The sequence below is a fragment of the Eufriesea mexicana genome, unplaced genomic scaffold (assembly GCF_001483705.2).
Source record: "Eufriesea mexicana isolate 0111107269 unplaced genomic scaffold, ASM148370v2 scaffold382, whole genome shotgun sequence".
Lineage (NCBI taxonomy): Eukaryota > Metazoa > Arthropoda > Insecta > Hymenoptera > Apidae > Eufriesea > Eufriesea mexicana.
The window spans coordinates 948,545-966,364 of record NW_016908540.1 but is presented as its reverse complement, the minus strand read 5'-3'; the positions used below and the strand labels follow the sequence as shown (position 1 = coordinate 966,364).

Sequence of the window (17,820 nt, the reverse complement as noted above, 5' to 3'; positions counted from 1 at the left end):
GAATAAGAGTATCCCGGTGTTATCGGATGATGACGAAGCAGATTTTGACCGGTCGCCAGCGGTTCACTCTCGATTTTTCACGCCAGCTTACAACGCGAGCAACGAAAGTGAAGGTAACGTGAACTCCAGCGTGACGAATCCGGGTCAAGCTCAAAATCTGGCTCTGTGGACCACGACCATTCATGTCTGTGCAGGAGTGTTCGTCTCCCTCCGGTTCTTCCTCTCCTTCTCGCCTAATCAATAACAGCCGACCCCGCAACAAGTAGGCATCCCGGCTGAAAGATGGGGAAAAAGGGCAAGTACTGACGGTTTTCGCGTTTAAAAATGACCGTTACGTGGACCCTTCTGTGACACAATTATCGGTGCCATAATTCGATTAGTTCGATGTCCACTGAATTCAAAAAATTTGCATATTTTCATCGCCGAGTTCTCGCGAGACAATGAATAATTAAAAATACCTAACACCATACTAGTTTTCTAATTTTCTAATATAAATTCGAAATTGAAAAATTGCTTTTTTAATAATACAATTTTTTCTCCTTTATTTATTTCGAGATAGGCGAGAAGGATTAAGATAGAAGATCGATATAATCGATTTATCGAATGTATATTAAGGAGTATATTTCGTGCATAGATGATCAGGTCAGAAGATCCAAATTGTGTGAAAATTTGCGAACGAATGAAGAAGCTTTCGTCGGCCGCGTCCAGACGAGGTACGTCGCGACGCCGACGACGCCTGCGCGAAAATAACGAACGATTTCGTTTTGGTTTCCGTGGCAGCCCTCGATAATTGGCGAATGGCTCGATGGACACACGCAATTCTTCGTAATCGCGAAATTATCCGCGAAAATTATTTTTCACACCACCCCCACCATCGAATCTTTTCTAGATCAATGAATTGCTCGATCTCATCGATCATCGTCATGCGTATTTTGGATCGAGGTGAAGCAAGCTTGCGTAATGGGTTAATCGCGATTAATCGGCTATTGCTTCGAATGTTTAGCGATTTGTTAATAATTAATAGCCAGGACGCAGGCCCGGCCAAGTGGAAACGGAAATTTATGGTCGGACCGAAATAGTTCAAGGTTGATCAGAAACTATGTCATGACCGAGTTTCATGGCAAACTTGCGATTCAATATTGTGTGCAATTACGCGGCTCGACCGTGTCAAAGGAATTCATAGCATCATAACGATGAATCGAACTGGGGACAAAGGAAAATAAAGGCTTCGGGTATTGGTTGAGGCGCCGAGCTTTCAGAAGGAAACTCGAAAAGACTGAGTACAACGCCTCGCAGTATAGTGTAATTATGATATAATAGAATTACAAGAATGAAATGCTTCGTGTAATAAAAGTCACACCAATTGGAGTTATATTGTTCCTTCTATTTTCATCCCTCTATTTCATCGCGACGATTTAAATCAAAATTCAAATGTAAAAAAATAATAAATATCGAAATTCTGTGTGTTTGATCATCAACTGCATGAACTAATCACTGCTTGATCCTCAAGTAATAAAATAACTATGACAATTTTATTGAAACCTGAAATTTCTAATCCCAACGTCTTCCAATGATCAATAATGACTCTGAAAGAATTTTGATGATTTTAATATCCAATTTTTTCCGTACTTCATTATGGTTGGAGACGAATAAAGACTTAAGTTATTGATTCAAAAATATCGAGCTTTCAGAAAGAAATTCGAAAAGACACTATGATGTCACTATAGTATAAAAGAATTACAATGAAAATGAAATTACAAAAAGAATTACAAGAATGAATTGCTTCGTGTAATAAAATTCACACCAATTGCAGTTATATTGTTCCTTCTATTTTCATCCCCCTATTTCACTGCGACGATTTAAATCAAAATTTAAATATAAAAATATAATGAGTATCGAAATTTTGTGTGTTTGACGAGCAAGCTGCTAAAATAACTATGTCAATTTTATTAAGACTATGTAAAATTTTCAATCGTCTAACATCTTTCAGTAATCAATTATAAAATATCAATTATAATATGAATAATCAATTATATCCAATTTTCTTCGTACTTCATTATGGTTGGCGACGAATAAAAAGAATATGCTATTATATAGTTTGAAAAATCCTTTCTTTCCCTTTCAGTTACAGACGCGTTCGTTATATCTGGTGAATAACAGACAACACACAGTTTCGCTTATTCCTTTTTCATCCACGTTAATTTTATTTTCCAAACATACCAGGAGTAAATCAAAATATTCTCGTGTTCCATCACTTTTCTATCAACCCAACAGGAGGAACGGATGAACGAGTGAACAGTCGAGAATAATGATCGATCCTCACGGTGGTAACGTAAAACAACATCGATTTATTCAACACAAATACTTGCACGTTACGATAGAGGTTCGGTAATAATGATAATAATAATGATAATAATATTCATATATGTATATATACAGGAAATAAGGCACGTTCGATATTACATTAATTAACGTGCGACCATGCGTCGCTCGGCTGTCCAATATTACATCTCTTACATCTCATTTTATCGTCATTGTGTTTCCTCTCGTTCGTACGATATGCAACATCCTTACCAAATGTAGAAAATGTCATATATATATAATATATATATATTTATAATATATGTATATCTATCTGTATAAACGTTCTCGTTGAATTTCCATTCGTCCGTTCATCGGCATTGTCGAAGATAAACTTTTACACCATCTTAAGACCTATATTTATAATCATTATGTATATACGTATTCCCATCTTGCTTAATTATTCACCACGAAATTACGACCTTATCAGCCGTAACAGCGTTCCCAGCTTACCACCCTTAAAACTCTCGCTTTCGTGGAACATTTCTACGGTGTCCTATAGCCGATCTCTGGAGCCGCGAAAAGGCGCGAAATTTGAAACGTCCGAAACGAAAATCGCTATCGTCGATCGCGTTAGATTGAACGCCCGTTGCAATTTTCTCTCTGATTACATACGATTTCCAACATTCCCTCTCTATTACGCTCTGCTATCGATCTCGATGAATGATAAATTATTCGTGAATCCGGTCGAACACAGGTTTCGTTATTTAATCGGCGATCGTTGAATCAAATGATTGTTGTATATTGTCTTGACGAATATTCGAGGAAACGTGGCTCGAACATCCTCGGGTTTCTCTCCATGATAAACCTTTGATGATGACTCGCGTTTCTGGTGTATTAGAGCGTCATGAATGTGTGACTCGCGAGGGAATCGGTGACGATCGAGATAAATCGGAATATTGTACATTGTTCCTAGGGGTATTTACGATTTCGTTGGCACGCACAGACACCTGCAAGTTGCGCTTTTCTGTGGAATATTAATTGCTGACTCTCTAGTGTCTTCTTATTCGAGGAGAATTATGAATCATAGAGACTGAAGTTTTGAAAATTGCATCGATTTTTTAGCATCGTGAGTGAAAGATTTAGGAATTTTTCTCTATCGTGGAACTCCATTCGTTATCGAGTTAAGTATTATAACAATCATTAACTTAAGTTTGAACACGAATCATAAAAGAATCGATTAAAATATAAAATCTAATTAATTCATTCATACAGGAAGAATTTTTCTAAACTATTTGGGTTAAGATAATTTCTTAGAGTTGACTAAATCAAATTTAGTGAACATTTTACAGAAGACGATATATGATATGTCCCTTTAAATTTGTATGATTTTTAATTAATTTCTAGGTATAAATTATACCTGATATGTTTCGCAGGTGTATAAATTGATTCGTTTCCTATCCATCTAGATTTTCTATTCTCATAAATATCTGTTTTTCAAATACGACTTAATATTATATTTTCGAATTTTGTCTTTGGACAGATTCTCATAAATGAAGTTTTATTATCCAGCAATTAATTCTGCGATTATTTTCTCCTTTCTTTCACTCAAATCTCAATGTGAAATTCTCCTCTAGAAATTTCGAGCTGAACATTATTGGACACAAAGGATCGCGCGAGTTTTTATTAGAGAACTCGCGAATCAAGGGGACTCATTCTCTGCAACTGACTTATTCTCGCACATGCACTCGGAAAACTTACATTAGGCGGTATCTAAACTGGCATCAAGATACTTTACACGAATGTACAAAAGTCTTCCTACACCGTAATCGGAATGTGTACCATAACTTGTTCGTTTCTTCTGTCCCTACGCACTACCTACGTGCTAAATTAATTAGAAAAGAAGGTTCCGTCGGAATTTGGAATCGTCGATGACAGTTTCTTGCGTCCAAGTCGGAATGTAAGGTGCTATCGTAAGCGCTGAGGATGCGACAGAGAAACGATGGGTGATCGACGAATCGTTGATCAAGCTCGCCTGTATTCTTAGTCACACACGACAGAGTCACAATTTTCATTACTATAAGAACTGGAGGTATAATAGATTTGTTAAAAGGAATTTTTATGACAAGTGTACTTCTTTCGCGTAAAAGAAATTTATCAAAAATTGATGTGTCTCGTAGTGTAGACCATGTAAAGTATTTCAAAATATTCTTAATACTAAAGCAATTACTAAATACACTGATATGTTTAATAAGTCTCATAGTAGCTTTGATATGTTAATACGATAACATTTCCTCGTTCCCTTCACTATTATTGTAACCTTCAGTTTACTTTTGCGAAGAAATCAATTTATGCAGATTTTTGCACAATCTGGTATCATAGTAGTATACTTTAATATACATTTTAGAGCTTTTGCTTAGATATATCTCTTCAATCATCCAAAGTTTCTATTACTATCTTTAATTATGTCCTCCCTTTTTCCAATTTCCAAGATAACATAAAATTCTCTACACAAAATGTAACGTCGAAAGAATGTTAAAAGAATAATGTTCGATTTCCTTGAAACAAATAATCCTCCTTATTGATAAGAGCATTGAGCATCACTCGTTACTTGCAATCAACGATCCGTCGTTTTCTAATAAAACACCCCATCGTCTCTGAGATGGCACTCGCCGTAAGCAGCTTACGCGAATCGCTCGATCCTCCTTAAAACAACGATCCACGGATGAAAGCGACGATCGAGGCTAGCACTGCGATCGATACGGCCGCGTTCGTCCGTTTAACACGAATAAAAATGAACGACCTACCCCTTTTGACACGCTCTTCGCTGTCATTGATGCATTGACCTAAACGTTACACTTAAATTACAGATTTATCGAACAGTAGATCGTTTCGATTCGTAAGTACTTGCGCAATGTTATACAATGTAATCGTTACACCTAATTAATCGAATTATTTAACACAACGACCCTACGAGCTACCTCTACTACCAATAAGTATAGCATCGCTTGTAATTATTCCAAAGATTTCGTGACAGTCGTTTCAACTAAGTAACCATAGTTTTGGAATGCTCGCGAGTCTTTCAGTGTAGCTATGTTGTAAAAATACGAACAGGAGGAAAATATCTGTCAAGAGTCATCTTCAGACCCTTTCTACTCGAAGATTCTCAAAGATACTTAAATTAGAAGTTAAATCTTATAACTTTATATAACTCTACAATCTATAAGTATTTTATTAGGTACAGAATATATTAATTTGAAAAGAAAACGTTACGATAATCAACGAAAGAAATTGATTTCTCAAACGCAACTGTCAATTTCCCATTCGCCAGAGTAAATTTACACCGCGTGTTATTTAACACCGAACCTACCACGATTTAAATAACCCCTCTGATTAAAAATTCCACTTTGGTGACTTAACATTGCGATTTTTCTTCTAGTATAAAATCAATTTTCTGATCCCTTACTATATTTTCTCTAAAATTCTTCCTCCTTCATTTCCCTATCCATCTCTCATTTAATCAATTATAGCAGGTTCAGCGTTGATTAATATTCCCATACCCTAAACATTTCGTGAATTCCCCAACGTTGCGTGTGAAAAATCAACGAACCTATTTTACTCTAACAACAGGATCCTCCTGTCAACTGATATGGAGGATCAAATAATTACAAGCGATACCACAAGTCGAGTCTCCCCAAAACAACAACCATCGACGCGTGACCCATGAACGAAAGAGAATAAAAAGAAAAATCCAGGTTAAACGCTAGCCAAGCAGAAGAGGAAGATTAAAAGTCCAAGATTCCTTCGCGTGCTTCCACTCCACCAGGAAGCTTGCAATTCTTCAATGCCAGCGAAAGCGTTCCTCGAGCGTGTATCGACACCCCGATCACTCTCCAAGTGTCCCATCTCTCATTGTACACCGGTTACAGCTTATCCAAGGGGCCAGTGCTCCTCCATCAGCCTTAAAACGACGTTTCTATTGCACTTCGTCCGTCTTACAGTTAGAGATTAGAGCCGAGGATCGGAACGTGTCTCTTCTTCGTTTAGGCTCTGCCAGATGGTTCTGCTCCGTTCGGAAGGTCCTTCGACTAATTCTCCGCGCTTCTCTCGTCCTGCAGTCGATCTGGAGCGGCTGGTCGATGGTACCTCGAGGCGTCCTAGCCTCGATACCACGGCGTCTATCTACCGAAACGGGTCTTGGCGACGGAATAACGTTGAACAGGCACCCAAGAGCCGGCACGGTCGAACCTTCGGCCGAGATTTTTCGACTGGCGACGCGAAAAAGCGCGATATCACAGCTTCGATGGGTCGTAGTTCTCGAACGACCACCTCTGTCTCGCTGCTGTCGCCGAACACTCCTCCATGATCAAGCGCTGCTTGCTCTCGGTGATAGCCAGACACTTGTCGCTGCTACCGTGTCTGATTTGCTTCGTCTGCAAACGAAGATAGTCTGATTAGTAGTTGCTTCGATAGTGGGAGAAGAATGGAGTAATTTAATTGCAAAGAGACTATTATTAATGCGAGTTGAAATTTAATTAATTCATTTTTCTTCATTAAGAATTGAAAATTTTCTTTTGTTTATTTTCACGTGGAGTTTTAGAATAATTTTTGATATTTCTTCCATAAATTTCGAATATTAACTAGTGATAAATTATTAAAATTAAAATTTTAATAATAAAATAAATATTTTGATAAATTATTTTTGTCACGAATCTATTAAACATATTTATAATTATAATGCATAGTATAGATATTATTTAAATACTGTTTTTATTATTTTAGCATTAGAATAATATTACAATTTTAATTATGCTTCGAAAATTGATGCACTAAGGAAATAGATGCGATTAGCTATTATTAAACTAGTTGATGTATTTTTCAAATACACGTAAGGTTCAAATTCAATACAAGAAATAAGAGAATGTCAAGTGTCAAGGAGGCAAAATCACAGCAGGATTTCGTATCAATTACTTAAAGGTTGATACAATACTCGTGACAAAGGTGAGGAAAGCGTACCTGAGGATTATAAATCCATTGTTGGTTCCCCTTGCTACCGTGACAAGGATAGAGGATGACATCGGTGCCGCTGTAATCCAGGCACGACTCGTCTCGACGGATCTCGCCGGTCTTGCTCAACATCCAGTACTGTGACAAATGATCAAGATTAATGACCGTGGATTTTGACCTACACCGTTTGCCTATGACCGATGGTTCTGACAGCCACTGCACATATGCGCGAACGTAGCCCTCGCGCCCTTTGAAAGAATCCCGGAAGCGTAAGCATTCGAGGGACAAGTAGGACAGATAAATTTCATCCTGACTGCTTGAAAAAAAGACTCTTCGAATCGAAAAACGATCGGTAAATTTGTGATAGAGTTGATTTCTGAAATTTGCAAGGGTTTGATAAGGCGGAAAGAGCAGTGCGTGATTGTCTGATACTTCGTTGACTGCGATCACTGTTTCGTGTGTTATTTGATACGTGAAATTTGAATTACTTCTACAAATTTTTCATACGATATAGATAGCTTTGAATTTTATTTCGGATTTAAGAAAATTTAATAGTAGAGCTAGGAACATTGTGTGACTGATTTATCGTTGACCATGATCACTTTTTCGTATGTTCTTATGAACAATGTTGAGCTTAAATTGATTGAAAAAATTGTGAAAATTAAATGAAATTAACAAATTTATATTATTATCTCTGAATTTTGGAAGTGTTTGATAATATAATAAAGGATTTTGTGCGAATGACTCATATATCATTGAGTACAATCACTTTTCTGTATATCTTTATTAATTGATCGATATCCCTGCTGAACTGAAACACGTGGAATTTGAATTAAAATTATTATTGTGATGACCACAGACAAATTTTAATTTATGTTTGGAATAGAGAGTGCAACATGGAGGACCACTGCAAAGCTTAGTAGCTCGATGAAAAGGGTAATTTGCCTCACTGAAAAAGAGTTTCTTTGTCGAAACGATTAAAATTTTCTTTCACAGTTACTGAACTTCCTAAACGTGCACGGGAAGCTGTTAAACTTTTTAATGCAAATGAGGAAGGATTTCATCTTCGTAATTACTCTAACAATCTAGCAAGCTGAAATTTATACGTGTAATGACTAATACTTACTTTAATACTTTGAACCTTTATGAGCTTTGAAACACTCCTTTATAGCGGATAGGGGCTTTAAAACTAAAGATTATTCCTCATTCCTCGTTTAACAAATTTCATAATCTACTTGATAACGTAATTAAAAAGCAGGTAATCAAAATTTAGAATTTCACTTCTATGCGAATAAAATGAATATTTTACCTTCTCCATTCTGAAGAATAAACTATATTTCTCATTTAAATATTTAAATTTTATTAATTTTATTTAATGTGAAAATTATTTTTGTAATTTAATTATACTTCTTTCCCAATTAACAACACAAGTCGCGTTATATTTTATGCAATTATTTTCGCGATATTTAGAACATGATTGTAGAGGAATAATTGTTAATTAAATATTTACATATCTGGAAACATGTAACACACGTGAAGACGAATTAAATTCGAGTAGGGAATTGCATTAAAAGGGGATTTCGGGATAATAGACGTCGATCATTGATAATCAAGTGCAGTGGTCCAAGAAATTGCTCCGATCTGTTCGTATGTGGCTGTATCATACTGGTCAATTGAATCTGACATCGCTCCATCAAATTGTAGCTGTTCGTAACGAGAACGAGGACGAGAATCGTGTTATGCGTGTGAATACGTATACACTTATAAAAGCCTAATAAATCAAGTAGGTTTGCATACAACTTATATGAATATTTTAATTATGTCAATTGTAGAAAATTCATTCTCATTTCTGCTTAATTTACTATACAAATATCGAGAAATGAAGATAAAAATCACGGATAAAAAGAATCGTGTCTTTCAATAAAGAATTAAATTAATTTGATTAAATATTTAATTAAGAAATCGTATATTTTAATTAAGAAATATTAATACTAAATCCTTTAATTTATATTTAGTAATGAAATATTATATACCATAAAATAATAATAATTTTATACACAGAATACTATAATAAAGTCTTTTTCACTTTCTGCTTTCTCGTATCAGTCTAAGCAATTTCAGCTTCAATGCCAGACACGACAAAGCAGAGGTTCTTAATGAATATCAGAAACACATTGTCCAGTGACTTGATATTAAATTTCAGCAATGTCCTGACATCCGAGGACAATTTTGCGTACAAAGGTCAACGAAATTACCACAGGCATATCTACGAAGTTTCAATTTGTGCAAGGGAGCATGTGTAGCGAAGGGCTCATTAAATATCACGAGTGGCCAGGGGACGAACAGTGGCTTGTACTTATTCAAATCGTTACACGGTTGTAACCGCGCTGTCAGAACCATCTGCGTTGAAAATTCAAAGGTTTTCAGCCCCCGTCGTGCAACGATAGACTCGAAAGCGGCGGGATTCGGGATAATGAAAAGCGAGGATTAACGCCATGCACCAGTTACCGCATGTTAACAACCAAGCATTACTATCTACATCCGCTCCAACGGAACGTGGAATGCGTCAGACCCCCATGAGCCCAGGATCGAGGCAGGAACAAACATCAATCTCCAGGCCAACGACTTCCGCTTGCGAAAAATGTCAACGCTTCGTGGGACGATTTGCATCGTATTCGAGACTCATGATTCAATTTTCGAATTCCATTGAAATCACTCGTCTGGTTCAAATCATTCGTTCTTTAGTATATTTTTGGAATTTTATATTGAATTTATTGTGAATTAAAACTTGGTCTTTGAATTTTCTAATGCTTTTAATATTTGATTTTATTGAGTTTGATTCAATTTTTGGATCTTATCGAAATCACTCGTCCTGATAAAATCATTCGTTCTCTGGTATATTTCTGGGATTTAATATTAAATTTATTGTGAATTAAAACTTGGCCACGGAATATTTTAATATTTTTAATATTTGATTTTATTGAGTTCTATTCAATTTTTAGATTTTGTCGAAATCACTCGTCTTGGTAAAATCATTCGTTCCCTGATATATTTCTGGAATTTAATATTGAATTTATTGTGAATTAAAACTTGGCCATGGAATATTTTAATATTTTAAATATTTTATTTCATTGAGTTTGATTCAATTTTTGAATTCTATTTAAATCATTCGTTTTCTGATATATTTCTAGGATTTTATATTAAATTTATTGCGAATTAAAACTTGGTTTTCGAATTTTTTAATATTTTTAATATTTACTTTATTGAGTGTAATTCAATTTTTGAATTCTATGGAAATTACTCGTCTTGTTCAAATCATTCGTTCTCTGGTATATTTCTGGGATTTTATATCAAGTTTAATGGAAATTGAAACTTGTCATTTTTATTTTTTTGCATTTTTTATGTTCTTGATGTTTGACTTTACTCAACGTGAATTTTTCTGGGTAATCTGAAGTACTCGTCCCGAGTAAAAATATACGCTTCGTTTTATGTCAAAGTGCAACTAGAAGTAGAAAAATAATGAATTTTTTGGGAAATTTTGAGAAAACACATTTGTATACATGCAAGGTTTAGGAAAATAATTGTTCTTTATGAGAACGTGTCTTAAATATACGCTATTGACGTGAAATCGCAAAATTGAAAATTCTAAATACAGAAGCTGTCAAAATAATTAGTTAGCAAAAATGAAATTTGAAAAGTAAATTTATAAAGATATTGCTCGATAAATATGAATATCATTTTAATTCATTCATAGATGACAATTTTTTCATTTCATTTCTTCTTCACAGTAAAATCCAGTTAAAATAAACAAATTACAAATCTCGATCCTACAAATTCCCATTTAATAACAAAAATAAGAATCTTAAAAAGTCCTGTCAAAAATTTCAAAGATCACACAGACGAGGTAAATTGACGTCAACGATAATAAAATAGAGTACCATAAATGACTCGAATTTTCGTCAACCAAAAATAGTAATACGATCAGAAATATCACGAATTCACGACAATAATAATAAAACAGAATTCGCATCAGCAACAACCATAAAGAAAATCACAAACAACGCGAATTCACGTCAGAAGAACCACGAAAAGAATCTCGAAAATCAACTGAAAAGCATATTAATTACTCGAGGAAGAAGCGTCACACGTTGCCTGCCAGCAATGAAAATATCAATCAGCGCGAAGTGAGACTAATTACAAGTCACCGACGATTTCACCCACGACTGAAGTTCGATCGACTCGCGTCATTCGTCGAGTGAGTCAGCGGAATCACGTCCACGTGTACTCTAATGACAAATAACGATCGCATGCGCGATTTAATCGTTATCCGGCGATCGTCTGGCCGCGATCACCGCGTAATCTACCCTTACCTAAATGCAGACCGGCTGACAGCCGACTGTCACATTATACGCTGTTTAATTATCAATAATTGCCCACCGCTAATCCCATCCGGTTCTAACGCCGTTGCTCTATCCATTTGCGATCTATGCATCAGCTGTCGATCGAGCATTATCGAGAAGTTGGCCACGCGAACGTATCTGACTATCTTTTATTAGATTGTCATCGGACAATCGCGTGTTCACGCCTCTGGGTGTAACTACTGTTGAGGATCGTGAGTGACGTTTGATACGGAGAACACGATATTCAAGGCTTTCCGGATTTTCTGTTGCCGCAGTTGGAAATTATCGTGGAACAACCGTGAAGGCTGGGTTTATCTCCGCCCCTTCTAGGGTTATCGATTAGGAGAATTGAGGGTGTAGATGGAGCGAGTTGGTTGAAATTACTGTCACCTTATTTCTGATGTGATGATTCTTTAAATATTTTATAATCCCTTCGTGGTAAATTATTTCTTAGTGACTGTTTTCGAGTGTACGAAATTTATTCTGCACTTCGAAGGGGTAAATCTTGCTTTAAGTATAGTAGTACTTTATGATAGTGTAATATATTATTTGACAGATTTCTTTTCCCAATATTGGTTGCTTCTTTATTTGATGTTGGTTGAAATTACTGTCACCTTATTTCTGATGTGATGATTCTTTAAATATTTTATAATCCCTTCGTGGTAAATTATTTCTTAGTGACTGTTTTCGAGTGTACGAAATTTATTCTGCACTTCGAAGGGGTAAATCTTGCTTTAAGTATAGTAGTATTTTATGATAGTGTAATATATTATTTGACAGATTTCTTTTCTCACTGTTGGTTGCTTCTTTATTTGATGTTGGTTGAAATTACTGTCACCTTATTTCTGATGTGATAATTTTTGTGATAACTTTTTAAATATTTTATAATCTCTTTCTGGTAAATTATTTCTTAGTGACTGTTTTCGAGTGTACGAAATTTATTCTGCATTTCGAAGGGGTGAATTTTGTTTTAAGTATAGTAGTACTTTATGACAGTATAATATATTATTTGACACATTTCTTTTCTCAATGTTGGTTGTTTCTTTATTTGATGTTGGTTGTATGATGGTGAATGTATTTCACACGTGATAATTGAAACTTTTTAATAAGTTTTAGTCCATTTTCTTTTTTGGAAAGAATCGTGGAATCAATGGTCTCGTTCAGTGAATTTCTTTCCGCGTGATTTTCTTAAATTAATTAGAACTGCGATGTCTTCGTGAATGGATTTAATTTTAGTCTCGTTGCTCTGTCTAAGATATCAACGGAGTTTGAAGTGAATCGTGTTATGATTTATAAAATTCATTGTTGGATCAATCGGAACAGTATTATTCTTCGTTATCGCGTATTTGTTAAACGAAATTTCCTTCACTCCGTTCTCCAGCTATTTAATTCGATTGTGCAATACTGCACGATTTCGAGCATTCCATGCTTAATACCGTTCTGTTATTCTCTGCAGTTATTTAGAGAATTCTCTGATTTCCTGTTTGGTGTGTTCGTTTAATTAATTAGGAATTCCTTCAATTCAGCTGTCGATCTTCGCCCCTCAACTAAATGCAATCACGCGGTTTGTAATTCCGAATTCTCGGGTAGCGTTACTCGATAACTAATTTAATTAAACAGTAGCTCGTTATAACCAAAATTATTTCACATACGTTGTGGATTGTTTTTTAAAAAATTCGTTGATAATTTTATTACGATAGCATCCGTTTCGATACCTAATTCGACTTACTTTCTTCTCAAGCAATAATTTCCAAAATTATTTCTTAACTCTTAACCAATGCAATATTCCAATTCTTAATCGAATCCTATCACTATCCAATCAAAAAATCTATTTTTATCCTCCATGGACCATAATTATTAACCCCCTACACTATCACTTCCCACAAATCTCCCCTCACCCTTAAGAAAAAAGAAAGAAGAAATGTAAATATATATCTATGCTATATATAACACATGTAATATCCTATTCATAATATATAATATAATAATTTCATTTTATATTAATACTTTGTTTTGTATACTCTTCCAATAATTGAGTCGTTCACTGCACAAATTGATTAACTGCATAAAACAAAAAGTGGAGAAATGCAATGAAATAATGCATATTGTTTTTTAAAATTCCCTTTATAATTTAAATCGAAATAAATATCGTAGAATGCATAAATACAAATGTAACTTTCATCTAACGGTATATAAAATTTATAAGAAAAAATAGCCAAAAGGTAATCGTTAATGTTACCATTTTTATATTACTGGAAGAGTTAATCGATTTGACAAGTGAAAAAGTAATAAATTTAAATTTGACTAAATTTTACTTAAATTCTGATAAGACGGCGCTAAAAAATTCACTGTTATCATTCATGGCTTGCTAGTGCATTGAGTTGCATTATTGCAACGATTTACATTAGAGTACGGAGTTAATCAAAGTGGCGTCTGAAATAAATTATTTATTATTCAGTGGCCAACAAATTTTCCTCGTTTAATGGTGTTAATCTTAATTATCAGGGAAAGTTATTATAAATATAAAAAGTTACGACTATACCAAGTGTTTTGACACTTAAATTTAAGATTTCTCAAAAAGTGAAGTTAATCGATTTGTGCAATGATTAAAATATTAAATTTTAAGACAAGTGACAACTTACATATATTTCTATTTAAGGCACTATTTAAAATATTAGTATCTTTCCCAGCACGTTATCCAGTTCTCTTCTCAAATACACTTGGAAAGTAACACAGGTGTGTACCTAACCAACTATCACTTGATCTCTGAAACCACACCCTGTCATTAAAACAAACGTTCATATACCCCGCCGATCGTTCTCGCGTGGCTGGCCGCTGTCTTCCGCGTCCGCCATTGTTATGCGTCGAAATCGTCAATGGCGGAGGTGCACAGTGGCCGCGACTGCATCAGAGACCCGGTCGGATTCAGGGTAGCTGCGTAATTACCGTGAAACCGCGGCTTAATTGCTAGGCCAAATAGCTAAATTAAAGCGACGCTTTACGAGGCCAAGCGAGCGGCGACTGATTGTGTTTTTGGCTGTAACCGGTTGTCACGGTTGTTAAACCCGCGCCCAGACCCGCGGGGAACGTTGAGCTTTTGTGCGAAACGACGACAGGGATTCACGCGTCGGCCTGTCCTCCTCTTCCTTGTCGTTGTCGTCGTCGTCGACGTCGTTCGCGTGATTTTAACGACGAGCGGTCGGCTACGTCGCTGCCCTTCCATTCGAGGCTTCGACGTGACAGCGCTCGTTTCACCTGATAACGACCTCAGCATCCCTTGTTCCAAAGTTTGCTTGTTCCTTTCGACCAGCTCGAGTTTTTTGGCTGTCGTTGCTTTTTGGAGCTTTCGTTCGTTGCGTCCTTGTTCTCGCGTGAGGGGGTAGATAGGGTGGCGTGGAAAATTTGGGAGGAGTTTGTGGAGTCATAGAATAGGAATAGGGGTAACAATAGGGGGAACAAATATAATAGCTGAGATTATATTTGTTCTCTTGGGAAATTGATTTGATGGCTATCGCGGAATATTGGTGTCTTTGAGACTGTATCATGCTTGTGAATATCGTAGCACACCCAGTGGTTGATTTGATAACATTCACGGTGTTGATGACACCCGTGGTTGTTAAATATTGCACGAAGGATTTGTTGTTCTTTGTACGTCGCATTAGTAAATTTTCGAAGACTGATTATTAAGACATTTAATCAAAATTATCTTTAACGAACTGCATGTTTTCTATTATTAAATTTAAATTATTTTTCATTATTTCAAATTATTTAAATTATTAAATTTATGTATAGGAATTGCGAAATTGAATATTTTACTTTCTTCGTAACAATTTATGTATAGTGACCAATTAAAATTAAATGCTTCTTCATAATTTTTCATAATTACACCGTGGCGCGGGGGTTTAAAACGATCGATTTGCATCATTGTGTATGCAAATGCTAAATAAGACAGGTAATATTAATATCGAACGAAAGACTTACATATAAATATTTTAAATTGTACTATCAATATTCAAACAGATGGAATGAAAGTTGATACTCTGGTTTTAAATGGAAGCTAAATTATTCAGTCTACTCTACTTCTCTATATTTAAAATTCCTTATTCCAATCGATTTCAAAATTTTACCTCTTAGCCTCTATCTTTAACACTAGATTTACGAAACCTGTCAATTTAACGGATGGGTTGATCCAATTACACGATGGTAACAGATTTAGTTAACTTATATTAACCCTTTGCACTCGAGAGGCGACTCTCAGTCACCATTTAATCAAATTCTAAACATCATTATTAATATCTCGAATTTAAAATTGCCCAACAATGCGTGGAATATCCAGGTAAAATAATTCTACGTCTTACAATTAATTTGCGCCTCTTATTTATCGTTTCGAAAATATAGTCAACTTTATGGCAGAAAATTTTCGAATTACTATGTTCTCTAACAAAAAAATCACCGAGTGCAAAGGGTTAAGACTGTTAATATTGTAATTGTTTTTAAATTAAACTAATCGTTAAAAGAAGAAAAGACACGTGGTTTCCTTTATATGTAAATTTCATATGTGTCCGTAGAAATAGGTATACAAATAGCGTCCGTAAAGCTAGTGTTAAATAAAAGAAACTTAATAGAATCTCAACCGTGTCCACGACTCGATTAGCTTAATTAGCGGAAGAAAATCAGACAGCATCAACGATTGGATCTTTTCCCAGGACGAATGACGTCGAAACAACGGGTGGATTCATCAAGACCACCGGCGGCCTTATCAATGGCCGCTGAAAGACACATCATAACCAGGCGAACGAGCATTACTCTAACCTGGAACGCGCGTTCCACCCGCGACGGTAATTTTCAGCACGCGCGTGGTTCCCACGGGTCAGAAGATTAATTCGACACGGTGGCACGTGAAGGTAAAAATGACGACAAGCAGCAGATAGCCGAGCCAAGAGGAAGCCAGTTCGGCTCGGCGTGCCACGCGCGTTCGAGCGAGACGGAGTTAGACAGCGGCTGGCGGAGCGAGAGAGACAGACAGAGGGTGAGACAGAGAGGTGGACGATTGATGAGCACCTGCACCAGATTAGCGACGTTACTAATTGCAGCGAAATGGGTCGAGCTTAGCACCGAGTTAGCGTGCAAGTTAAATGGTAAACGCGTCGTCGGTTAATGGTCCCTTTTTCTTCCTTCGTCCGCGATACTCGCTCCTGGCAGAACGATTATCGCAAACGATCGCTCGTTCCTCGTTCAGCAGACTTCGCGGGCAAAATTCGTAAATAGCCGAGGCGAGGTTAACGAGGAAGCCTGGTAACTTAGGCGAACGGAACAAGCGATGTACGATGTAGAAAAAAGATATTTGGAATGGCTTTGGAAAATGTTTGGGTACTTGGTACTCGTTTCGGGGAGGAACGGAAAATAAAGGAGGGAGGAGAGAGGGGTGGTTAGTCGGGAGAATGGTTCGAATAGCTTCTGAAGTTTCTTTGAAGACCCTGGTCTAGTTCTGTCAGAGTAACGTATTGTTTCCCGTTCGATTCGCGCAGTTTTCTGAGTGACTAAAAGTAATAGAAATGTTCTTATAAAATAAATATTTTTATATTTTTATATTTTTATACTCTAAATATTATAAGAAAATATATGGAATGGTACAAATATCCGGGAAAAATAACTTTACTATTTTTAGATAAATGAAATGTATGACTTCTGATCAAAATTTTTGAAATTTCGTACTCGAATAATTAATATCGTGGTATTGAAATAGTTTATATTAAAATTCTGATAGTATTCGAACCTAGTTTTTAACTAATATCTTGACAAATATTTTTCTAATATTTTATCTTTTATGTATTTTTTTATGAATTAAAAATTTCAAATTCAACAATCCTTTCTCTATTTTATATTATATATTATATTTTTATATTCTAAATATTTTAAGAAAATATATAGAATGATATAAATATCCGGAAAAAATAATTTTACTATTTTTAAATAAATTAAATGTATAACTTCTGACCAAATTTTTGAAATTTGGTACTCGAATAATTAATATTGTGGTATTGAAATAATTTATATTAAAATTCTAATAATATTCGAGCCCAGTCTTTAACTAATATCCTAACAAATATTT

General features: G+C 35.5%; 1 protein-coding gene across 2 annotated transcripts in view; it reads right to left on the bottom strand.

The window, feature by feature from the left end:
* Window positions 1-5,694: 5,694 nt before the first annotated feature.
* Window positions 5,695-17,820, bottom strand: part of Pgant9 (polypeptide N-acetylgalactosaminyltransferase 9) — a 607,825-nt gene continuing 595,699 nt past the window's right edge. For both annotated transcript variants that reach the window (XM_017896748.1, XM_017896749.1), the window contains exons 13-14: window positions 7,318-7,446; window positions 5,695-6,734 (exon numbers count right to left, since the gene is read on the bottom strand). In XM_017896748.1, the coding sequence (XP_017752237.1) occupies window positions 6,594-6,734; window positions 7,318-7,446 (270 nt within the window). In that variant the 3' untranslated portion in view covers window positions 5,695-6,593. The remainder of the gene's footprint in view (window positions 6,735-7,317; window positions 7,447-17,820) is intronic.